We start from the raw sequence: 25,602 nt of genomic DNA on the forward strand, positions 1-25,602 counted from the left end.
GCCGGGCAGGGGAGGCCGCAGGGGAGGCCGCAGGGGAGGCCGCGCGCCCGCGCCGGGATGGGTGTGTCCACATCCCCGGTCCTCCCCCTTCCCCTCGCTTCCTCCCGCTGCCTGGACCTGAGGACGAAGAGCGGGGTGTGGAAATTACCTCTGAGGCCACAGTCTCTCCCTCCAGGGAACGCGGGAGCGCCCGAGCGGGCTGTCACCATTGCTCAGGACACGCAAGGTCTCCCCTTCGGGCCGGAGCTCCCGTTGGCGCAAAGTTCCCGGGCGCCTTCTCGAACCTCTCGCCGACCGCGCTGGCGGCCTGGTTACAAGATTCGCTCAGACCCAGGCCCGGGCCTTCCCCTTCGAGAGCCCGGGCTCGGTCACGGGTGGCAGGAGGTCACCGCCATGGACGAGCTGAACGGGAAGATCCCGTCCACCCCGAGCCCGCCCGCAAGTTTCCGGCCCGTTCCGCACCGGCCGCCCCGCAGCGCTGGCGGCCGCGGGGTCGCGGGGGGGCAGCGCGAACGCGGAGCGATGAGGACGCCACGCCGACCGCGGCCCCGGAAACGCCCGCCCGAGCCCCGCGGCCGTCGCGCGCGCGCGCGCCGGAACTACATTTCCCACAAGGCCCCGCGGCGGAGCGACGCCCCCTCCCGCCGCCGCCGCCCCCGCGCGGCCCGGAGCCCGCCCCCCCCGGCCGCCGCCGCCGCCGCCGCCGCCGCCGGCCGCGTAGACCAGCCAGCCGTGCCTTTGAAAGGCGGCGGGAGGCGGCGAGCGCGATGGCGAGCCTCGGGCGCCTGCTCTGCGTGCTGGGCCTGCTCCTGTGGGCGGCGGCGAGCCCCGGCTCGTGCTCTCCTCGCGCCTCCACGTCCAGCAAGCCCATCATCGGTAAGAAGGCCGGGCGGGAGCCGCGGGCCTGCGGCGGGTGTCGGTCCCCGGCGCGTCCCGCCCTGGAAACACCGAGCCCGGGGTACGAGCCGAGCCCTCGTTCGTAGCGCGAGTAGGAGCCGAGCCGAGGCGCCCTTCCGACCGTGCCGCAGCACCGCGAGCGCCGGGCGGTTTCCTCGAATCCGTTTGGCCCTTAGAGCTGGGAGGGAGGAGGGTGCGCCGGGAAGAACCCTGCGGACGGTTTTCTTTGCACATGGCTGGGAATCGCTACTGACTCGCCCAGCTCGGTACCTACGTGGGCTACAACTGCAAGGAGCGAGGGCCTGCTTTAAGATACAGTGCATCATACATGTGGACTCGGATTGGCCGGAGAATCCAGATTTCACGGTGTGCGTTGGATTCTTGTCCTCCTCAGCACAGCAGGGCAGCAGTGGCTGCTGTGATCCCAATGTCAGTTCTCCCTGGTGTGGAAGTGAAGCATGCATTTTTTTCATTTCCAACGCATTCATGTTTCATTTTATATTTTATTTTATTTTATTTTATTTATTTTCTAGCGCATTCATGTTTTAAAGAGTAAAATCAGTTTGCATCGCCAGAACAGACAGTCGATGCGGGGAAGGGGAAGGCTACTCAGCCTAGAATTAAAATTTGCCAAAAGCAGTTTATGTCAGACAATCAAGATTGGCCATACTTTAGAGGTAGTATGATGCTATTGAAAGTCTTTAGCCTTCCTAGAAGAGGAACATTGTATTCTGTAACTAAATAGAAAGTAAACGAATATATATATATATTTTTATATATGTTGGTAGTGCCCAATTTTCAAGTGCGTTCTGTATCAACATTTGGAACGGAATGCCTTATTTCATAGCTATTTAAAATGGTGGCTAGATTCCCCAAAGAGAATTAACTCAAAATAAAATTCTGTGTAGTGCTTTGAGAATTGTGAGTACCGAGAGGAGGGAAAGGGGGGGGGGGAGGAGGGATTCTTTCCCTTTCCTAGAAGCAGTGGTAGTCCAGGGTCAAATACAGAAAAGGGGAATGTTTTTTCAGACCCATCAGTTAATACAAAATAGTTAACTAAGCACCTACTATGTGCAAGGCATTAAATTAAGAAGTGCAGAGGAGTCAAAGACAAGGAAACCATAAAAGTTGTGAGGTGGCCTTAAAGTATGGGTAGAATTTGGGTCACATTTTGAGGGACTTACAGCCTGAGTTTTTGCCTTCTGGATGGGAAAAGTGAGTATGTGGGTGTAGGGGCAGGGAGGGGGAGAAGTTGGTGGAACTTACATTCTAATATACTTTTCTCCTTCCTGGTACTTAAGTTCAGAGATCCCAAACCTTTTTTGTAGCACCTCGCCTTGCCTGCCTTGTACCACTCCGTTCTCCATTTCCTGTGGCTCTCCCTAATTCTTTCCTTACCACATTTCATTTTCCTCCGCAAAGACAGTCTTATCCATAGCAAGAAAAACAGTCAGAACAAATTGTGGCATCTGGCAAGTGTTAACCGATGCTTAACAAATGCCAACTTTTGTGACAAGCTGGAAATAGAGAAGTGATTGATTTAGACAGCTCTTCCTATTAGGTGGCCTATAGAGGCAATGAAGGTGTTCCAAATGCTAAAGCAGTAAATGATAAGGGCACAGGTGTATTCTCCGGATAGACTTTTTTTTTTTTTAAGATTTTATTTATTTATTCATTCAGATGAGAGAGAGAGAGAGAGAGAGAGAGAGAGAAAGAGAGAGAGAGGCAGAGACACAGGCAGAGGGAGAAGCAGGCTGCATGCAGGGAATCTGATGTGGGACTTGCTCCTGGGTCTCCAGGATCACGCCCTGGGCCTAAGGCAGACACTAAACTGCTGAGCCACCCAGGGATTCCCAGATAGACATGTTTTGATGTATATTAGATGAAGTACTGTGCTGGGGCTGAGATTTCAGTGATAAGAGGTAGGTGGGGCCGAGCGCATAGGGTCTTGTAGGGTTTATAAAAGTTTAGGACCCCATTGAAGTACTTACTTAAACAAAGAGGTACCTCCTGTTGATTTGTTGTCTCTGATCTCATTTCCAATTGTTTTCTCCCCTTGCTCACACAGAGCTCTAGTCATATGGACTCCTTGAGATGTGAAAGGCACATGCCTGCCTCAGGGCTTTGCACTTGTTATTCCCACACCCTGAAACCCTCTTCTTCCAGATGCTTGCACATAGTTTACTCCCTCATCCCTCTGAAGTCCTGGCTCAAATGTCATGTTCTACTTTCTCAGAGAGGACTTGCCTGCCTGTTGTATTTAAGGAGACTTTCTTCCCCCGGATAGATGGGACCAACTCCTCCCCTTCTCCAACACACACCTTCTTACTCTACTTACTTTTTTTTAAAATTTTTTTTAGATTTATTTTTGATAGTCACACACACACAGAGAGAGAGGCAGAGACACAGGCAGAGGGAGAAGCAGGCTCCATGCACCGGGAGCCCGACGTGGGATTCGATCCCGGGTCTCCAGGATCGCGCCCTGGGCCAAAGGCAGGCGCCAAACCGCTGCGCCACTCAGGGATCCCACTCTACTTACTTTTTACTTTTTTCCCTTAGCATTTGCCACCAGCCATCAGACTTTCTGTTTTAACTTTTTATCTTGTTAGTTATTTGTCCTCTCTTCTCTCCCTCCCACACACTGGGATTAAAGCCCACAAGGGAGGGATTTTTCTTTTGTTCACTCATGTGTCTCCAGCGCCTAGTTCAGTGCCTGGCATATATTATGAGTCAGTAAAATACTGAATGAGGAAATGAGTGAATGAATGAATGGCGATACATTCAGATTTCTTTCCATGTGGAGAACTGGAATTGTGGAGGATTGTTTAAGAAAGGATGCAGAGAGACCTTTTAAGAAGCTATTGTAATAGTCTGCAGAGGAGGCAAGATGTTGATTGCTTAGATTCATGTAGTATTGCTGATGTTGGAGGGATGTGGACAGAAGATATTTCCACTCTTTTGCTTTATTATCAATGAAGCAGTGTGTCTTTGAGTGTGGGACGGGAGAGGCCTCCTTCTAGACTTAAAGATGTGACTGATCCAGCCTGTGTGAAGGAGGCTGGTGCTATCGTAAACCTGCACTGGGGCTTATTTGGTCTCCTTCGTGAGGCGAGAGAGAGGAGGCTACTTAAAACTCAGATCAGTGTCTGCTGCTCTTTTACCAAAGTCTATGGATGTATTTACAGAAGAAGCTTTATATTTAATTCTGTGAATTAAACAAGCAAAGTACTGATATTTTTACTGTGATGTGTCTCAGTTTCTAAGTAAGAAAAAAGGGAAATTGTTTGAAACTAAATTTCTTTCTTTCTTTGTAATTTAGGAGTATTAATGCAAAAATGCCGTAATAAGGAACTGAAAAGCCTGGGAAAATACTATATTGCAGCATCCTATGTAAAATATCTGGAGTCAGCAGGTGCAAGAGTTGTACCAATAAGGTATGAGCTGATATTTTTTACACTGTATAAATAAAAACTCCTGTTTTATCTTAAATTATTTTTTATCTCAAAAATTAATGTTTTCTTTGCTATGATTGTATCATTTAAATGTGGTAACATTGCTCCTAATTTTTGTCATGCACCTAATGCTTAGAGTCATTAAATTGTTTCAAGTAAGAAGCTGTCTGTATTTACAATGCTACTAGAGGTCTGTCAAGCGTGTTAGGTAAAGAATGAAATGATAGTTTCCAATACCCCAGAAAAGGTGGTATTCATCAGACATTTGGAAAATAATGGAGTAAAAGAATTGACAACTTAACCAGCTTTATTCCATAATATTAGGAAACACTATGGAATTAGGGAACACTTATGGAATAAAACACAGTTTTAGAAGATAACTTTTAAAAAACCTTCACACTCTTCTTTAAAAGTTAAATAAATAACTAGCACAGTGGTGTTGCTTCAATATAAATAACAAGAATTGCAATCTTAAAGGAGCTACATTACTTTTTGTGATATATTGGCATAGTAAGATTAAATGATTTATGTCATATTGTAGAATCTTCCAGCTCTCCTTGTCTAAGCCACTGTAAGTGATTTCACACACAAAACAAACTGCTTGCTTTGGGCAGCCTGTTTATGTGATTAATTCCACATTAAAAAGCTATAACAGGGCAGCCCCCGTGGTGCAGCGGTTTGGCGCCGCCTGCAGCCCGGGGTGTGATCCTGGAGACCCAGGATCAAGTCCCACATTGGGCTTCCTGCATGGAGCCTGCTTCTCCCTCTGCCTGTGTCTCTGCCTCTCTCTTCACTCTCTCTGAATGAATAAATAATCTTTTAAAAAAAAAAGCTATAACAAAGAAAGGTACTGTTCAAATAAAACACTAATAATCAAAATGCAAACATTACAACTGAGAGAATTGTACCACAAAATGGTTTTATGTTTAGCCTCATACGGATCGTCCTCTTGTTTGATCTTTTACGTTTAATTATCTCTACCCCATTCGCTTTTGACATTCGTCTTTCATTTTTTTTCATAGCAAATCTAATTTTTCAAATGAAACCTTATTTGGAACCCAGATAACACCAGAGTTTTAGAACTGAGGAGGTTTTAAGGCTTCAGAACAGTGTTTCAAAGTTTTGATCATGGGAGCTTTTTTCTGCAAGTGTTCTTTTAGGACATTAGTGCCGATAATCTGGATTCAAGGTAGGAGAGACACAGGCAGGTAGACCAGTTCAGAAACTGTCGAGGGAGGCTAAGTGTGAAGTGATGAGGCTTGACCTACTTGTAGGGTCGATGGGTAAATATTCTCTAAAAATATCAGCAAGATTGAATGACTAATAGAATGAAAGGACATAGGGAGGAATAGTTGAGAATGAGGAGTTTTGAAACTGGACAAGTTTTGAAACTGGGGAAGTTTTGAAACTGAGCAAGTTTTGAAACCTGATGACTTAGCAGCAGAATGCTGGCATTTATGACAGTCACTGAAAACATGACTGTCAGGATGGAGGTTAATTTCCAGCTTGGGTTCCCAAAGTTCATCTTAAGGTATATTGCTCAGAATTAGAATCATATTATCCTACAAAAACTATGTAGTGCGTGGCAGCTAAATTCCCAGAGTAACCTATAAAGGATGACCTAATATAGTATGAGAATGAAGTGGCCATACAATAATGTTGAATTTATTTCTGAGTTTTGGATGCTTGGAGACCTAGGCAAAATTCTGGAATAGTTAAAGAAATTTGTCTTTGGTCTGCTGTCTTCTTGGGTGCCTGTTGCCCTGAGGTTATCATAAATCCTCACTGAGGGGCTAGTGGAACCCACAGAGCATCCTCCTGAGAGGTAGCCTGTGACAGCCCATGGGTTGCTTTTGGTTTAAAAATGTAAAACAGAAAAAAACATGTAAAACAGTTTTAAACATTTACAAATCAGAAGACTTCAGAAAAGTCTGACTTTCCAGCCTTTTTTTTTTTTTTTAAAAGACAGTCGTCAGGGCTGACTTTAAAATGAAGTAAGCGCCCACCATTGGCAACAATGCCTGTTACTCCTTTTCTTGCTGCTGAAACTGTCATCTTTAACAGGCTCAAGCTGTTTTCTTTTAGATAAAGAGAGAATAAACTTTTTCATGCCCTATTGAGAAGGTCTTTGGTTTCTAGAAAGTCTGACTGCAAATAACATCTGTATTCAAAGAATGTGACCTGGCCTGTCTTTCCTGTCCAGACTCTGAGGCACTGGAGTTCGGGACACTTCTTCCCCACCTCCCCTCAACAATTAAGCCCCTTAAGGGTGATTAGCAGGGTCCAAAGGTTCTGTCATGGACAATAGGGGAGCCATTTATTTAGAATTAATGAAATGATTGAAACCAGGCCACCCGGCTAGCTGGTAGAAGTCCCTGGAATGTAGCTGAGTGATCTAAATCCATTCTGGTGGTGATTGTATGTCCTGGTTTAAATATTCATGGGGAAGATTCTGGGTCCTGACGGTTTGGTTCCCTTTTTATTGACACAGTGTGGGGAGGTTGGGTTGGCCGAATACTGGGAATGTGGACTCAGATTTGAATCTCCGTGTCACTTCCCAAGTCAGGGCTATTTGTCCATTAATCCTCTGTCTGAAATATTGCTAAGCACCACTGCAATATCACCCACTGCTTTATAGCTCTCTCTTGGGAGGAGGATTATTATGAACTTTTTTTTAAGAGCATTTGAGAGAGTGAGAGAGTGAGCACAGGGAGAGGGAGAATTTCCAGTAGACTCCCTTGCTGAGCATGAAGCTTGACACACGTGCTCAATCTCACAACCCTGAGATCATGACCTGAGCTGAAATAACAGTCAGATGCTTAACCAACCGAGCCACCCAGGCACCCCTAAATAGCTTGGACTTGCAAAGCTCATTTGTACTTACAGGAAAACCCAGCAGAACGAAGCACAGCCCAAGTTCTGGGCATCATAAGTGTATTTAAAAATGGAAGAGGTGTTGTAATGCCCCCCCCCCCCAAAAAAAAAAACGGTCCCTGGAGCAGGAATGGACTTTGGTTGACATTGATCATAAGCCTACTTCTTTTATGGCTGATTGAGAGGGTATCATACCTTGTTATTTTCTTATAGAACCAGAAGACTACTTAATGTAGGAAATTTCTCACAGGAATTTCATAACCAGGATACTCTCTTCTCTCGTTCTTGCATTTTCTTGAACTGTTGGAAGAGCAAACCCATTTTACTGTGACTTAACTAAATTTTCATGTATCAGTCCCATCACTTTTTTCTGGAGAAGGGTCTAAAATCATCAATAACATAGTGATGTTAGGAGCCCTTAAGTAGTGTTTGATGAAAGGAGCTTCAGCATAATTACCTGGGCAACTTAGCTTCAGAATAATTATCTGGTGTACAGTGATGTGCATGCAGCCTGTCCCTAGATCTGAACTCATGACTTTTGAATACACAGTTGTGTATTCAAAATCTTTGCAGTTGGTGGTGGGGATGGAATATAGCAGAGACTTGACATTTATATGTATTGTTTTTATCTGCCCAAACTGCTTATAGTTAAGGTAGGCACATTAATAAATCTGTTTACTTAGTCTTTATGTAAAACTACTGAACATCCTTACATGTTTTTGATGGTTTTCACCTAGCAGAGAAATTACTGGTGCCCAAATCTCATGGTCTTCAATGTTTTACATATTAACACGAACTTCACAATATTAAATTATATGAGACCACATAAAAACATGTTTACTTGTCTGATTAGCAAAACAAGGATATAATTACAGTATGTGATTTTCATGTAGTTTGAAAAAAATTCCTCTAGGAAGGGAGAGAAAAATTATCTGGTATTTAACAATTATTTTTTATTTGTCTTTTTAAAATTAATGTGGGGACTTCACTTACAGCCTTACATTTTTCCTTTGGTTTTGGAAATGGATCTTTTGTAACTGTTTTTATTGTTTTCAGGCCTGATCTTACAAATGAAGAGTATAAAAAGCTTTTCCAATCTATTAATGGGTAAGTTGGCAATTGGTTTGTTACAGGGTATGAGGTAGATGTAATCTGCTTTTGCAAAAAGGTACTTACAAATATACATGTTACTGTGTAACTATCATATAGTAGTGTAATGTTAGTTTTCCAAGTTCTTTTATAGGAATTGTTTTGTTGAGAAATTGGAAAAGTCCTGCAGAGAGAAGGCAGCTTAAGAAATAAATGTTGCATAGTGGATCCATTTAGTTTATTTAAACATATGACATAATCTTTGTTTTTTTAATGCTTAAATGCTTACTCTCTTAAATATTTTGAAGCCACTTTGAATGCCATGGCATACTGCTTATTTAGGAGATTTAGAAGTCCTAGTCTGAGGATAATAATCGATTATCTTTCAGAGGATAATTTGAATAGAATTTGGAAAAAAGCTTTCTGTTCTCTGGCTTCACCACAAAAGATATGATTGGTTAGCTTAACAATAAAACTTTTAATCACATGAAAAATGTTCAACATTACTCATAATTAAAGGTTAGATAATTATAGCAATTAAAAACTATTTTTAACTATCAAGTTGGCAAAGAAGACAATTTGTTAATACTCTATGGTGAGGCTGTGAGGTAACAAGTATTCTCATACTCTATGAGTCTGTAAGTTATATAGTTTTTTGTAGGATAGGTTTGCAATATCTACTGAAATTGAAATGAAATTAAAGATGCACATACCTTTTGACCCAGGAAATCTGTCAAGAGGAATTTTATTTTATAAATATATTCTTCTTGTTATGTGAAAACTTAGACCCAACACTCATAGTAGAATTGTCTGAAATATCTCCAGTTTGGAAGCCACCCAGTAGTCAGTCAGTTGGGAATTGGGTAAAAAGAGATTGACTACATGCATATAAAAGAGTATTATGGACAGATTAAAAAAAATGAGGGTATCAGTATTCTGGTTTGGATCACTTGTTATGTGGACAGTGTGATACTGTTATGTAAAAAAAGCAAGGCACATAATGGTTTGTATAGAATACTCTCATTTGCTTTTTTTTTTTTTTTTAAGGTAGGGGTGAGGAGATTAAGCATAGCATAAACTCTCAGGTGAACACACAGATTTTAAAGCTGGTAGTTTTTAAAGATATTTATTAATTCATTCATTCATTTTATTTATTTATTTATGAGAGAGAGAGAGAGAGAACACACACCAGTCTGGGAAGGAGAGGGGGAGCAAGAGGGAGAAACAGACTCTTCCTCACCAAGCAAGGAGCCCAAATGGACTAGATCCTACAACCTTGAGCCAAAATCAAAGAGTCCAGTGCTCAACCGACTGAGCCGCCCAGGCGCCCCTAAAGGTGGTTGTTTTTGATTGGGAGTTGAGTAGAAGAAGTCTATTTTATGATAAAGCTTTTATAAAAAGAGCTTCTTTCCCTGCCACCCTGACTTTTCAAAGCTATGTTTATTACTATTTTTTTTTGAAGCTATGAGTAAAACATTTACAGTACCCATTATGTGCGGTGTACTTTGGCATAGAAGAGATAAGTAAATCCAGGTCAGAATATATGATAGAACTTCAAAAATATACAAGAAATATATACTAGAACATGAGCTGTACTCTCCTGAAACTTCAGAATCACCTTTATTGAGCCCGTGTTACACAGTGAACCCCATACTGCTCTGTGAAGGAACACAGATGCAAAGGCAGAGACTTGCTTTTAAAGGGGTTTCCCAATCTGAAAGAGACAGACCTAAAATTTTACTTTATGAAAGGACTTTGGCATTAAACACACCAGGTTTGAGCAGAGGCAGCTTTTTAGAAATGGAGTAAATGAAAAGGGACACCTGCTAATGAGCCTTCTTTAAGCCACTTTTAATTGTAGGGTTTTCTGCATAGTTTCATGGTAGATGTTCTACCTTATAGTTTGTAAGTTTTCTACTCATCCTTTTCTCTCCAAGCTAATACCAAGAGGTAGAATGTATTTGTTGAATGAGCAGTAGTCTCAAAGTGAACCTTTGGGGTGCCTGGGTGGCTTAGTAGGTTAAGCATCGGTGGCTTAGTAGGTTAAGCATCCAACTCGGGTTTAGCTCTGGTCGTGATCTCAGGGTCATGAGATCGAGCCGTATGTCAGGCTCTGCACCAAGCGTGGAGCCTGCTTGGGATTCTCTTTCTCTCTCTCCCTCTGCCCTCTCCCCACCCCCCGTCACATGTGTTCTCTCTCTCTTTCTTAAAAAATGTGAACTGTCATATATCTCAAATTCATATTTAAGTATTTTTAGAATTTTAACACATTTAATCCAGTTTTGTAATCTTTTTTGAATAACTCTAGTTATTTGAAGACTTGTTATATATTTTAAATTTTATTTTTAAAAATTTTTTTAAAGATTTTATTTATTCATGATAGACACAGAGAGAGAGAGAGAGAGAGAGGGAAGCAGAGACACAGGCAGAGAGAGAAGCAGGCTCCATGCTTTGAGCCCGACGCGGGACTCGATCCTGGGACTCCAGGATCGCGCCCTGGGCCAAAGGCAGGCACTCAACCGCTGAGCCACCCAGGGATCTCCTATATTTTAAAATTTAATATAAAAAGTTGATATAGGGATGCCTAGGTGGCTCAGCGGTTGGGCGCCTGCCTTTGGTTCAGGGTGTGATCCCAGAGTCCCAGGATTGAGTCCCACATGGGGCTTCCTGCATGGAGCTTGCATCTCCTCTGCCTGTGTCTCTGCCCCTCTCTCTCTGTGTCTCTCGTGAATAAATAAATAAAATCTTTAAAAAAGATATAAAAAATAGTAAATATTTTTCTGTATCTCTCCTTTATGGGTAGAATAAAATCAAATCAAACATGACTTCCCCTCTTTTTTCCCAGAATTTTTCTGGATTTTTAATTTTGTTGTTTCAAAATTTTTTAATAGTGTGCATATTTTAGAAGAAATTTCAGGGTGATAACAAAAATTAAATTCTCATGAATATTTAATTCTAGCCTACATATATTCTTATGACCATTTTGTTCTTTATGATTAAAAATAATTCTCTACGAGCCAAGACTGACTCATGATTGTGGGCCTGTAATTGATTTTGGCATCATTGATTCCATAATTTAAACCTAGCTGTACCTAGAATTTTATCTCGACTTTATTTCTAGCTTTGTACACTTTCCTCCTCTTCCCCACTTACTTATTCTTAATTTATCCACCCTCCGTCTCAAAAATAAACTTGTTTATTGAAGAAGTTTTGGAAGAATATGCACAAAAGTATTGTTAACTATGGTATTTTACAAATGTGTAGGAATGTAAATACTTTATATATATTTGTCATAATTTTCTTTCTTTAGTGATATTGCTGCTGATGTGATAAGGAAAACGTTGTTTTAAAATAAAATAGAATGTTTATTTTCTGTGGGGTATAGGTTTGAAATGCACCCTATTTGATGTTGTTTCAGGATCCTTTTCCCTGGAGGAAGTGTTGACCTCAAGAAGTCAGGTTATGCTCTCGCGGCCAAAACATTTTACAACTTTGCCAAACAGGTAAATATCAGTTGCATATTATTCCAGGTGGGTTTTGTTAATTTTGCATGAGGACAGTTCTTTCTTTCTTTCTTTTTAAAAAAAGATTTTTTTTTTATTGGAGTTCAATTTGCCAACATTTAGCATAACATCCAGTGTTCATCCCGCCAAGTGCCCCACTTAGTGCCCATCACCCAGTCACCCCCGCCCCTCGCTTACTTCCCTTTCCACTACCACTTGTTCATTTCCCAGAGTTAGGTGTCTCTCATGTTTAGGACAGTTCTTTCTTAAGCAATGTGGTAATACTTCCCTCACAATGACCCCAGCTTCATCCCCATTTAACTTTTGAGCTTCCTGCTGTTTAGCAGCCCTTGGTGGCACTCACCTGTTTCCTGTGTTTTCCATTTAATTCTGGGCTTCCGAGGGAACCAGGGCCTGGCAGACTGGCCGTCTGCACTAGTGCTCATTGGTATGAAATAGGTCCTCATGCTAAGCTGTTTTTTTTGTGCGTGTACCAGGCATTGTTCATATGTTACTAGCTCTCATCTCCTCTTGAAACCGCTCTTCGTCCTGACTTCTATCCTATTTGACTTGTCCTCACAGTTACTCTGGACTCCACATTCAGATAGCCGGCAGAGCCTCTTGAATCCTTTTGCAATGTCTCACATTGAGCCTGCCTCTGCACTTTACCTCAGATCCTTACTCTTTCTCTCCTGAACTATAATCTTGATTGCCTTCGTATCTGCCCCTGCCCTTAAATATTTCCCTGAAGAACTGCTTTTAGCCTATGAGATACTTGTTTAGAAACTTTTAATTCTAGGCTAAATAATCTGTAGCCTTTCATAGTCTTGGGATCAAGACATAGAGTGTGTGTCCCCGGCCCACTTTCCTAGCTCTTCCTTATGCACATAATTGAAGCTGGTTTGGTATTTCTAGCATGTATTCTCTGTCCTCCTACTTTTAAACTGGTTTAGTCTGTTTCTTTCCATTCCATCCCTAATTCACAACTTGTCCATCTTTCCAGGAAAAGGTCCTCCTTCCCTTCTGCCCAGATTTCTTTCCCAACTCCAACAGGAATGGCATCCTGCTTCCCTCTTAACAGAGTATTTTGTTGTAGAATAATTCAAACATTTATTTAGCTCCTGCTCAATTATATGACAGGGTCTATGATCTTCGGGAGCCTCTATTTCAGAAGACAGAATATCTTGACGCTAGTTATTCATGTCTCAGCAGATTTCATGGTCCTAACACCCTTTGAGGTGTTCCTCATTTCATATTATATGGTACCATGTACTTAGTACATGCTCAATGGATATTATTTTTTGAAAAAGTGGAAATTTTATAATGTGAATGATTTAAAATGCATTGGAAATATATATTTGAATATTATAAATTAGTCATTTTGCCTTTTGCATAGAAGAACTCGTGTAACTAGCTTGCTCAATTAAAAAAAGACAAAAAGGAGCCACCGAACCCCTAAGATCCAAAAGTCTACTTTTTGAAATGTAATTACCTACTTGAAGATACCAAAAAAAAAAACAAAACAAAAAAAAAAAACCAAAAAAAGCTCAGCAACCTCAAACTTATTTAGCCACAGCCGTTTCTTTCCTGACTGTTCCTTTCTTTCCATATCATGGATTTCCTCTGATTTAAATTTGATTAGCTGAAGGTGGTATGATCCAGCTATTACTAGAAATCCAGCTAATAATCCAGCTATTCCTATAAATCCTGAGATAATGGAAGAACTTCAGAGTGTGTTCAAACCGGGCCATCATCCAGAGCAACAAGATTTGTAGAAGATGTATAAATAGACATCTGTCTAGCATTTTCTTTAATATTTGCAGTTCCTAATTGTCACTTGTATTGCTTGGTAGTTGCCTGGCAGTTTCTTTCCCAGCACAGCTGAGATTTGGAGAATTTGATTGACTAAAACTGAATTATTATACAGGAGCTTGATCTGAGGAAAGGTTAAGTGCTAGCCTACTTAATGGATCCTGAAAAATTCTTTAGAAACCCATGCATGATTCAGGTGCCTGCCTTGAAATGACAAATCAAATGTATAATTTTTTGTTTTAAAAAGTTTGAATAACCTTTTCTCTTTTACTCTGCGAAGAGTTTTGATGATGGAGACTATTTTCCTGTATGGGGCACTTGCCTTGGATTCGAAGAGCTTTCATACCTGATTAGTGGACAGTGCTTATTAACTCTTACACATACTGATGGAATTACAATGCCACTGAACTTCACTAAAGGTGAGAATTCTCTTTTCAACCATTTTTTTAAAAAAAGATTTTTTTTATTCATGAGAGACACAGAGAAAGAGGCAGAGACATAGGCAGAGGGAGAAGCAGGCTCCTTTTCGGGAGCCTGATGCTGACTCAATCCCAGGATGTGGGATCACAACCTGAGCCAAAGGCAGCCACTCAACCACTGAGCCACCCAGGTACCCCTCTTTTCGACCATTTTAAAAATATTACTTGGGCTGGATTAGTAAGGAGCAAATATTCAAGTCAGAAATACTCCTAATGTTCACTAATTTTTAAATTATTTGCACAAGCTGCCGATATGAATGATCACTTTTGTTCTGAGCTGTGACGACGGCTTAGGAGTTTTGAGTTTTGACAGTTCATTGCCTATAGGGATATCAGGACCATGCATGATTAAGACCTCTAATATTGGACCAGAGCTTTAGTCCTAGCTTTGTCCCTTTTGCATTGGAGAAAAGTTTAACCTCTCTTGACTTTAATTTCCTGATTTTAAAGGCTTTTCCTTTTAGAATTGTTTGTGAAGATTAAATAAGATACTCCTTTTCAGCTAATGTGCTAAGTGCTTTAAATACAATTCATAAATGTTAGCCATGATTACAGTACAGCATTTTTCTCTTGACTGTGCACTCTGTTCTAACCCTAGCTATGGTGTGCTGCAATTCGATTCTGGTGGAGTTAGCGCAGGCTCCATAGTTATAGATTATCTCACCAATTAGACTGCCCTTAATTCAGATACCATCCACAGGTCACATCCCCAGGCCACCCACACTTCTGACCGACTGGCCACAATTTTAAGGATTCCCATGACCCTTCCTGAGATTTTGTAATTCACCAGAATGACCCACAGAACTCAGAAAAGTGCTGTGTTTGCACTAACAATTTTATTGTGAAGGATACACATAGGATGAGGTCCCACAGGGAATGCAGAGCTTCCACGTCCTCTCCCTGTTGAGTCAGAGCACACCACTCTGCTGGTACGTCAATATGTTCACCAACTGGAAAACTCCCATGAGCTTTATTGTCTAGAATTTGTTACTGGGGTTTCATTGCAAAGGCAAGCTAGATTTAATCATCGGCTGGGTGACTCAACTCAATCTTTATTCCCCTTTCCATCCCTGGAAATCAGGCTGGCTCAAAGTCCTAACCTATTCTAATCCTGTGGTTGATTTCTCTGAGGATCAGCGATCTAGGGGCCCACGGAAGTCACCTCATTAGCATGACGAAGACACTCCTGTTGCTTAGGAAATTCTGAGAGTTTTAGAAGCTCCCTGTCAGGAACTCAGGGCAAAGACCAGGAAAATTCTTTGTTATATCCCTCTGTGTAACTAGGTGATGATTCTTGTAGGTTACCTATCTCTGAACCCTCAGAGTTGAGTGCTGTCAGCTCTTTCTGTTCTCATGAGGATTTTGGATGGAAAGCAGTAGTTGTTATACATAGAACCTACAGAATGCTTTATATACTTTTCAAAGTTCTTTCTCACATTATCTTTCTTAATTATTGCAAGACCTCTGTGCGAAGTACATGTATTAGGTCAGACTATTTTGGATATATGTGGTGAAATACCAGTGTGTATAAAAAAAGAAATAAAATTCACCCAACTACCTTATGTCAGATTTTTATCTGAGGTGTAGGATTCTCATGGAAGCCATCAGCATGCTGAATGAGAGGCTTCATTTAGGGAAAGCTGGTGTTGAGGTAAATTGCTCTTTTTGATCTATTTACTGGGTAGGAATCTCTTGGCCTGTTTAATGTTCTTTCCTACATTGTTGGTATTTTAAAACTTTTTAAATTCCAGATACCTTCGAAAATATGTTGAACGTTCTGGATCATTTCCTGAGAAAACAAAAGTATATAGTATATTCATGCGGTAAATTGTACCTGTTTTCAAGAAAACACAAGTTAAAATTTTCTGTTTCTTCTATGGCTAGCCTGATAATTAATCTGCCAGAAGGATTTTAGTTATTCATCTTAAAATTCTAGAAGTACTTAATATGGAACTTATTTGAATTTATATGTTAGACTCATGAATACATGAATACATGTGTGGAAATGATATGTTTTGCTTATCATTTGGTTATCTTATGTCTTAATTATGGCCCTTTTTGGCCATACATCAGTGAGTTCAGTGGATTTTATTTTTTCTGTGTTTAAATTATTTCTCTTGTGCTTAAATTATTTCAGATGCATCGCAGAGCAGAATGTTCCAGAATTTTCCTCCTGACTTGTTGAAGTCATTATCAGTGGAACCTCTGACTGCAAACTTCCACAAGTGGAGCCTCTCTGTGACGGTATTACATTAATTAACAATGAAATTAATGCAGGTAGATTAACTACAGAAGTAATTATTTTGTTTTATTTTTATACTCTAGAATTTTACAAAGAATGAAAACTTAAAGGAGTTTTTCAATGTATTAACTACAAATACAGATGGCAAGACTGAGTTTATTTCAACAATGGAAGGTATCTATCATGGCACATGGACACTTTATTTCACTTATATTTATGTTAATTTTGATTTGATGCTTACAAATAAAATCATGTTACTCTGGGGTGTGGGGATAGAAGCTAAGGCATTTTGGGGGATAGGAGGCGTGTTTTTGTCTATGTTCCAAATCAGTTGTGATTCACCTGGGTCATCTGATAGATGGAGTGATGGAGAAAGAAAGTAAAGAATAAGGGGGGATTAGATAAAGAAATAAGTGAAGAAAATGACTTCTGTTTCTACCAGTGTTGTAGAATGAGTACTGTGATGGATTCTCCTCCCAACAACAACAAAAAATATGACTCATGTTCAGAAAAACATCTTCCTAAACACAAGTTTACCCCACTATCCAAAAGTAGAGCCTTTCTATGAAACTCCTAAGCCACAATGGCACAAAACAGTATCTCTCCACTTTCCAAGAGTTCAAGTTAAGGCACGTTGGTTTTATGAAAGACCTGCACGAGTACCTGTTTCCTCTAACAGAGAAATCTGAAGAGGATTTTCACTTTTGTGAAATAAAGCTGTGACTATACTAGTGTAAGTCTTTCATAACAGGGAAGTGGCATAATGTGGAGTTTTGGAAAGCAGAGGGATACCTGTACATTGATGAAGTGACAGGATACTCAGACCAAAACCTCTGGTAGTTAAGTGGAGTATTTTTTTTTTTAATAAAGTGTAGTTGACAATGTTAATAGTAGTTTTTGGTGTACAACATAGTGATCCAACAATTCCATTATTATGCAGTGCTCACCACAATAAGTGTACTTTTCTATCACCGAAGAGTTATTACAGTATTATTGACGTATTCCCTGTGCTGTACTTTTCACCCCTGTAACTTATTTTATTTTATAGCTTGGAGTTGTAACTTTTAATACCCTTCCCTTATTTTGCCCATCTCCTCATGCCCTTTCCCTCTGGCAACCACCAGTTTGTTTTTGTATTTGTGAGTCTGTTTCTATTTTTTGTTTGTCTTTTTTTTTTTAATTTTTATTTATTTATGATAGTCACACAGAGAGAGAGAGAGAAAGGCAGAGAGAGAAGCAGGCTCCATGCACTGGGAGCCTGACGTGGGATTCGATCCCGGGTCTCCAGGATCGCGCCCTGGGCCAAAGGCAGGCGCCAAACCGCTGAGCCACCCAGGGATCCCATGTTTGTCTTGTTTTTTAGATTCTACATATAAGCAAGATCGTATAGTATTTGTCTTTCTGTCCCTTGTTACACTTAGTGTAATACCCTGTTGGTCCACCCATGTTGTCCCAAATGGCAGGATTTCATTCTTTTTTATGACAGAGTAATATTCCATTTTATGTATATGCCACATCTTCTTTATATACATTCATCTATTGCTGGACACTTAGGTTGCTTCCATATCTTGGCTCTTGCAAATGATGCAGTAAGCATAGGGGTGCATACATCTTTTTAAATTAGTGTTTCTGTTTTCTTCGTGTAAATACTCAGCAGTGGAATTACTGGATTATATGGTATTATATTACTAAGTGGAGTGTTTAAACCAGCATTATTATTATTGAATCAGAAGGACATAAGATGAACCCCCACAGTCAAAGTACCCCATGTAGCAGGACCCCCAACAAATCCTGCCTGCGTAACTGTGAGAATTGCCATCTTGTACTTTGACCCTTAAGGGAGAGAGGGTGGTGGTAAATAAGCCTTGAGCATTCATAATGACAGGCTGGTCACATGTGGCCTGCATTAAACTGGGAAGTTCAATAAATCTCAAGTCGAAATTTTTGTTTAGAGTTGTCTCAGTCTGGTAGTGTCCCAACATGCATGGAAAAAGTGAATATTCATAATTCTCTCTGGAGAAAACTTCATTTATCCCAGACTTTAAGGGAGTTCCACATTATGAGGCTTTAAGGAAAAATGAGCAGTTCCTAGCCAAAAAATCAAGTACCATGAATGAGAGCTTACAGAAACAATAGACATCTTTGAGTCAGGGAGGCCGGTCAGTGCTACCTGAGGAGGCCAGGGTGCTGGAGGGGAGTAAACTGGAAGAAGGTGGGCGTAGTTCACGTTACCCGAAGATTGGCCTTATTACTGGCTTGCTCTTGGGGGAGGCCAAAGGACGGAGGGTTTACAAACAATATCTGGGGAATTCTGGGGAAGGTTGGTCAGCCCAGCCGGAAGTGAGCTGATCATCTTCTCTTTAAGTCTGTTTCCCGCCTCTGTGTTTTGGTCCAGCAGTAGCACTGCCATTTGCCACATCAACCTAAGTGAGAAACTTGGATGTTGTCCTTGACTTACTGCCCTCCTTCTCTGCATCTAAAAAATTTGTGCCACTTTTCTGCTCCCCAGATGCATGAAAATGTTACCTCCCATCCATCCAGCTTAGCCTTGTCCTATAGTAACTACTTTCCTAACCTGCCAATTCCTCAGTAGCCTCCTAACTGTCCACAGAGCCACTTCCCAGGCAGCCTCTGAAACACCAGTCATGACTTTAGGAACCATCCCACAAAAGGGACATAGTTTAGGCTGAGACAAGTTGGCTGGCATAAAAGGACCCCAAAAATGCATGGCATAGTTTGTTCTCCTATGAATACATCATTATAGGAGGGAAACAGACCCTTGGTGGAAGAAACTTGGGTCACTAATCACATGGGACAAGTTTTATCTCTGGGAGAATAAGCACAATTTTACTTTGACATTGTGAGTTATAAAATAATGTTTTACATAGGCTATAAAACATAACTTTATTGTAAATTACATTTTAGATCATTCTTTTTTTTTTTTTTCATTTATTTTATGGGCAGAGAGCACATGCAATGTGCTGAAGGAGCTGAAGCAGAAGGACAAGCAGACTCTGCACTGAGCAGGGATATGGGGCTTGATCTCACAACCTTGAGATCATGACCAGAGCCGAAATCAAGAGTCAGACGCTTAACCAACTGAGCCAACCAGGTTCCCCTTAGACCATCCTTAATACTTACTCATTTGTGTTCTTCATGCAGGGTACAAGTATCCAGTATATGGTGTCCAGTGGCATCCAGAGAAAGCACCTTATGAGTGGGGGCAATTAAAAGGCATTTCCCATGCACCTAATGCGGTAAAGGCTGCATTCTACTTAGCTGAGTTCTTTGTTGCTGAAGGTAATATGTGGGTATATAATTTTATTAGTCTAGTGTATGTAGTTTTGGAGGAAATTGTCCTGATCTGAACTTTGTATATACTCTTTTGCTCTATAGATGCTCTGTAGGTTTAACTTTAACAAAAAAATAAATTATGTGAAAGCCCTAAAATTCAGATATTAAGCATTCAAATAAAACCAGGACAGTTATTTCAGTTAACAGTATTGTATGCTCTGAAGTGCGCTAAATTCTTAAACAATAGCATAGATTGCTGAGTTCTTTTCTTTCTTTCTTTCTTTCTTTCTTTCTTTCTTTCTTTCTTTCTTTCTCTTTCCTCTTTCTTTCTTTCTTTCTTCCTTTCTTCTTTCTTTCTTTCTTTCTTCCTTTCCTTCTCTTTCTTTCTTTCTTTCTTTCTTTCTTCCTTCCTTCCTTCCTTCCTTCCTCTTCCTTCCTTCCTTCCTTTTTCTTTCTTTCTTTTTCTTTCTTTCTTTCTTTCTTTCTTTCTTTCTTTCTTTCTTCTCTTTCCTCTTTCTTTCCTCTTTCTTTCTTCTCTTTGTTTCATTCTTTCTTCCTAGATTTCATTTATTTATTAGAGATTTATTAGAGAGAGAGACAGAGAGAAAGCACGAGTGGGGTGGGGAAGGGAGAAGCAGGCTCCCTGCTAAGCAGGGAGCTCAATGTGGGCTCAATCCCAGGACCTTGAGATCATGACCTGAGCCAAAGACGCTCAACTGACTGAACCGCCCAGGTACCCCTTTTGTTTGTTTGTTTGTTTTTAACTTATTTGTTTGTGAGAGAGTGAGTGCATGCAGGTGAGGGGAGAAGCCAAGAGTCCTCAGGCAAGCTCTCCACTGAACATGGAACCCAATGTGGGACTCTCTTCCACGACCCCAAGACCATGATATGAGCTGATCAAGAGTTGGCCACTCAACCAACTAAGCCACCTAGGTGTCCCTAGATGCTTAATTTTTAGTTGAGTGATACAAGTATGAGACAGAACTACAAACACAATTGCAAGGGACAGGGCATCATCACTCTGGTGAGGCATGAACTTCGGCCGGCTGGGGTTGCCCCCTCTCCCCAAGCTTGCCTTAAGCTTTTGTCAGCCCTCCTTGCTCACACATTAGTAAAGTGCTTCCTCATGAGTTTACTCTGGTTAAGAATTACATTCAGTTGAATGGGTAGTTTCATGACCAAAACCCCAAACTGGAAACAAAATCTTCCCATGTGCAGTATTAATCCCAGATAACATTTTTGTGTCACATGTACGGGGATAAATGAGAACAGCAAATAGGTGGAGTTGGTTGCAGTACTATCACATGGCAGGGCTATTCTCTTTATCTCTATTTCCCAACATTCTTCTTACTAAAACTGCCACAAAGCCTGTATTTATTTCCACTTGAGGATAAAGTCTGAGCCTTCATTGCTTCACACTCTGACGTCAGCCGACTTGTGCCTCCTCGTCTGTTACATTTCTGTCTTATCTCCCACTTCTCTGTCTGCCTCAGCTTTGCCAGTTTCTCCATTCCCTTGACTCTGGGAGCATCTCCATGAACACAGAGAACACACATGAGAACAACACAGTGTATGATTCTGTGTGGCTACTAGGCAAGGTTCTTTTTTTTTTTTTTTTTTTTTTTTTATTTAAGTTCAAGAGAGAGACACAGGCAGAGACAGAGGGAGGAGCAGGCTCCATGCAGAAAGCCTGATGTGGGACTTGATCCCAGGACTCCAGGATCACACCTTGGGCCAAAGGCAACTGCTCAGCCACCCAAGCGTCCCTAGGCTAGGGTTCTTGAGTGATAGGTCCTTGCCCCATTTCTATTTCCATCCCCGGGTCCTGCATCAAATCTTGCACATAGTAGGCCCTTTGCGATGTTTAGATCAGTGGGAGAGTGAGCCCCACACTGGATCTGGTGCAGGGCCGATGCAGATGCTCTTTCAGCAGAGGCAATAAATAAGTTAGGTGCTGCTTTATTTGGGAGAAATCTTAGAAGACATTTCTCTTTTTGATGGTATTTTTTTTTTGGTGGTATTTTCCTGCTTGATACTGCTGATTATAGGAAGAAATGTTAGAAGGTAGCCTTTTGAAAATTTTATCCGATCTTTTTAAAATTTAGCTGTCTTTTTCTTGTAGCTCGGAAAAACAGTCATCATTTCGAATCTGTCGTTGAAGAGAATGAAGCACTGATTTATCAGTTCCGTCCAGTTTATACGGGAAATATTTCTTCATTTCAGCAAAGTTATATATTTGATTGACAGCCCGCAATGTGTTAACTGAGAAATTTTGAATCATTCTGTGATTAAACTGTTGCAATAACTTGCTACTCATGGCAATAATGGAAAGCCACACAGAAAAGATCCCTTTTCTATGATATTCCTAGCTTTGATTCTTCATTCAGTGTATTTGACAATTTATATCGCCTTTGATAATCAGTGAGATAAATAATCCCAGTGTATTTGACAATTTATATCGCCTTTGATAATCAGTGAGATAAATAATCCCAGTGTATTTCATGGAAAAGCTTTTATCTGAAGATTAGAACAAACAAAGGATTGAAAATAACAAATATTTTTTTTCTTATTGATTGTGGAAATAAACACCTCCCCCTACCCATCAACCCCATCCTTACCAAAGACCCTTTTTATATCCTACCTCTAGTTCACTGTGAGTCTTTCTTTGAGTCTTAGGAGTATTGGGGTTATGTGTGTGTGTGTGTGTGTGTGTGTGTGTGTGAAAGTATGTGAGTATGTGTATGTGAGAGAGTGTGTAAGAGTGTGTGTGAGAAAATTTGTATATGTGAAGGTGTGTATATGTACATAAGTGAGGGTGTGTGTATATGAGTACATGTACATGAGGGTGTAAGTGTGAGAATTTGAATATGTGTGAGGTGTATGTGAGAGCATGTAAGTGTGAAGATGTGTACATGAGAGAAGGTGTGTATGTGTGACAGCGTACAAGTGAGAATGTTTACATGAGTGCGTAAAGGTGTGTATGTGAGTAAGTGTGAGAATGAGGGTGTTTGAGTATGTGTATGTGAGAGTATGAGTATGAGGGTGTGAATGTGTACATAAGAGAGTGTGTAAGAGTGTGTGCATATACCTATATTTCCTTTTCTGCCTTTTCAGCTTCATAGTTAAACTGCATACCTGAAAGCAAAGCATGTCTTGAACTTTTTATCTCTCACGGTGTCTAACACAGTAAGCCCTCCATAAATACTTGTGACCGTTGGGGAGTGAACTTCTTTCCGTGGAAAATCATTTGAAAGCTGTCGTACATTTATTTGCATACATTTTAATACATTTCTCAATCTGTCTTCCCACTCCCATCCCTCATCATCCCACGCACCCTCACCAACTCTGACATTTAGGAATTCCTCGAGGACAACAAAGCAGAAGAGCAGATAGTTTGAGCTGTTCTTGACAGACAAATGTTTATGCTTCCGTTCTCCGTCCTTCAGTGCTCCTGCTAGAGAAGCAGAAACCCAGGAAACTGGGCAGTGTTGTAGGAGATGAGCAATGATTTTATGTACAGAAAGATAACAATAGGGGCACCTGGGGGGTTCAGTGGTTGAGCATCTGCCTTTGGCTCAGGTTGGGATCCTGGGATAGAGTCCTGCATCAGGCTCCCCCTGCAGGGAGCCTGCTTCTCCCTCTGCCTGTGTCTCTACCTCTCTCTGGGTCTCTTATGAATAAGATCTTTTAGAAGATAATCTGAAGATAATAAAGCCATGAGCTTTGGGCAAGAAGTCCAAAGAGAACATAGAAATTATAACACGTCTAGTCAGTTAATCACGAGCCTTTAACAAGAGTGGCAGACTTAGTTTGTATCTACGAGCAAAAAAGTTCTGTTAAGTCTTGTCCAGTGTGCCGTTGCTAACTAACTTCACCACCTTCTTACCACTAGAAAAAGGTTCGCGATGCTGTTAGACTGCCAGGGCTCTCCCTAACCCATTTGCGTTAAAATCTAAATCTCACCTCTGAAGTTCCCTAATAACCCTCCATCCTGACTTTATCCTTGCTCATGATGCCATAGCATCCATCCTTCTGCCATGAATACCCAAAGATTCTCACTATGCTTCATTGATAATGACCACAAACACAAGAAAATGGAAGTCATCATTTCCTTTTTACTCTAAGTTTTCCATTTTTCCTCCATTTTTCCAGCCATGTATTTTTTTTGAAGTCTTCTATGCTAGACTCACGTTATTCCAAGAATGGAATCATTTTCAAAGCTGACAACAGCCTTACTTTTCATATGGCACCGCCTGCCAGAAGGCTTGGCAAGAGGCCCAAGGGCAAGTGAGAAGAGCAGTCCCATCCAGACAACAAATGTCCCTTTCTTGTCTAGCTTAAGACTGACCGGGGCAGCTTGATGTTGCTACATCAATGGAGGGAAGAGAAGATGGAGTAGAGGTGCCTGTTGAGGTTCCTGAGCCAACATTCAGGAAAACCACAGGAGGAGATAGCTGCCCGGAAGGAGTAGAGTGACTGCCCAACTATCATGTGCAGCCCCTGGAAAGAGTAGAGTGACCACCTTGGGTGCCAGTGACTGGAGACATGAAGGCTAAAAGATGGGGGTTGCCACCCCACTACCTTTGCATTCTATAAACCGGAGGCGACACTGTAGTTGGAAGTTGGATGTGTAAAGGTCAATACACACAGGCCCACACTTGCAGCTCAAGCCCAGGCATCAGCAGTAGACCCCAGTAGCCCACATCCTTGAACTTGCCCTGTGCCCCTCATGAAGGTCACTTAAAAGCAGTGTGTCAGCACCATTCTGGCCAACCAATCTCATGCAATCCTGTGAAAGAAATCCTGTGCCTTCTGGGTGGCCCTCCTGGAACTGGAGTCTGACCACAGGACCCGGGACAATTCCAAAAGCTGCTTGGGCATCTTGGTACGGCACAAATGGAGTAGTGTTGGATAGTACGTTGAAGGGAAGAAGCGGGCCCAAGGGCCCATGCAAGTCTGCCTAGGCTCAGAGTGCCCTACCCACATGGCTCTGCCAAGGCTGGCTCCCCACCACTGTGGAGGCACATAGGAAATGTTGGGGGGATGTGCTTCCTGTGACCAGGACCCACACAAGACCAGGTCCAGGTGCAGGGTACCCAACCCAGACAGCACTTTGCCCTGACCAGTCCCAGGCACTAGAAAGGGGCTTGGATGGCTTTGAGGAAGGTACTCCAGAGAGGCGGCCTGGCTGGGCAAGGTCTGGAGCAGGACCTCTGCTTGCCTGTGTCTAGGGGTGATGCTTCCTGACTCACGAGGGGCCCAGTGACAACTGCTGCATACACAGAGAAACTGAGGAAGCATTAGAATCTGAAGTATAGATGCCACACTCCACACCATGCTCATGGAAGACACCCCTCACGGTCCCAGGACCCTCATCAAGCCAGTTCATGACTCCAATCATCTATCTCTAGTGTGAGAGCTGATATGTCAGCTGAAATTCATTTGCTACTGCTTCTGGTTGAAAGCAGTGCTTTTCGAGCTTACATGCATGGGACTCACCTGGGCACCTTACTAAAATGCAGATTCTGATTCGGCAGGTCTGGGGTTAGGCCTGAGTATCTTCTGACCAGCTCCCAGGTGATGCTGATGCTATCCGTCAGCGGGCCACACTGAGGCTCGAGACTTCTCTGTTGGCAGGACAGGAGCAGAGTCCAAAAGACAAAGTATGAGCAAGTCGATGTGTGGGTGGGGAGAAGAAAAAGGAAGAAAGGACAAAAGGAGGAAGGATTGAGTTAAATGGGGCTTTCTTTCTGTGCGTAAGAGACAGCTAATGAGGATCCTTCCCCAGCCTACAGCTGATGCAGCGTATAAGGGTTTTTGGGTAACAACTACCAAAGTCATTACCTCACCCCCCCTCCATATTTCTCATCCTTTTACCCCTATGAAACATTTCAAATGGAGTGGGAATGTTGGACTCCAAAGCACAGGCTGTCACTCATTTCTACTCAGCCAGATGTTTT

General features: G+C 41.7%; 1 protein-coding gene across 1 annotated transcript; it reads left to right on the plus strand.

Annotated features, from left to right (window-relative positions):
* The first annotated feature begins 670 nt into the window (after window positions 1–670).
* GGH (gamma-glutamyl hydrolase) lies at window positions 671–22,288 on the plus strand. Its single transcript, XM_055318423.1, has 9 exons — window positions 671–876; window positions 4,217–4,331; window positions 8,280–8,330; window positions 11,731–11,815; window positions 13,908–14,046; window positions 16,244–16,350; window positions 16,432–16,522; window positions 19,511–19,648; window positions 21,765–22,288. Exons 1-9 carry the CDS (start codon window positions 768–770, stop codon window positions 21,884–21,886), a joined length of 957 nt encoding a protein of 318 aa, XP_055174398.1. The 5' UTR covers window positions 671–767; the 3' UTR covers window positions 21,887–22,288.
* The last annotated feature ends 3,314 nt before the right edge of the window (window positions 22,289–25,602 follow it).

Source organism: Nyctereutes procyonoides, unplaced genomic scaffold (assembly GCF_905146905.1).
Source record: "Nyctereutes procyonoides isolate TBG_1078 unplaced genomic scaffold, NYPRO_anot_genome, whole genome shotgun sequence".
Taxonomy (NCBI): domain Eukaryota; kingdom Metazoa; phylum Chordata; class Mammalia; order Carnivora; family Canidae; genus Nyctereutes; species Nyctereutes procyonoides.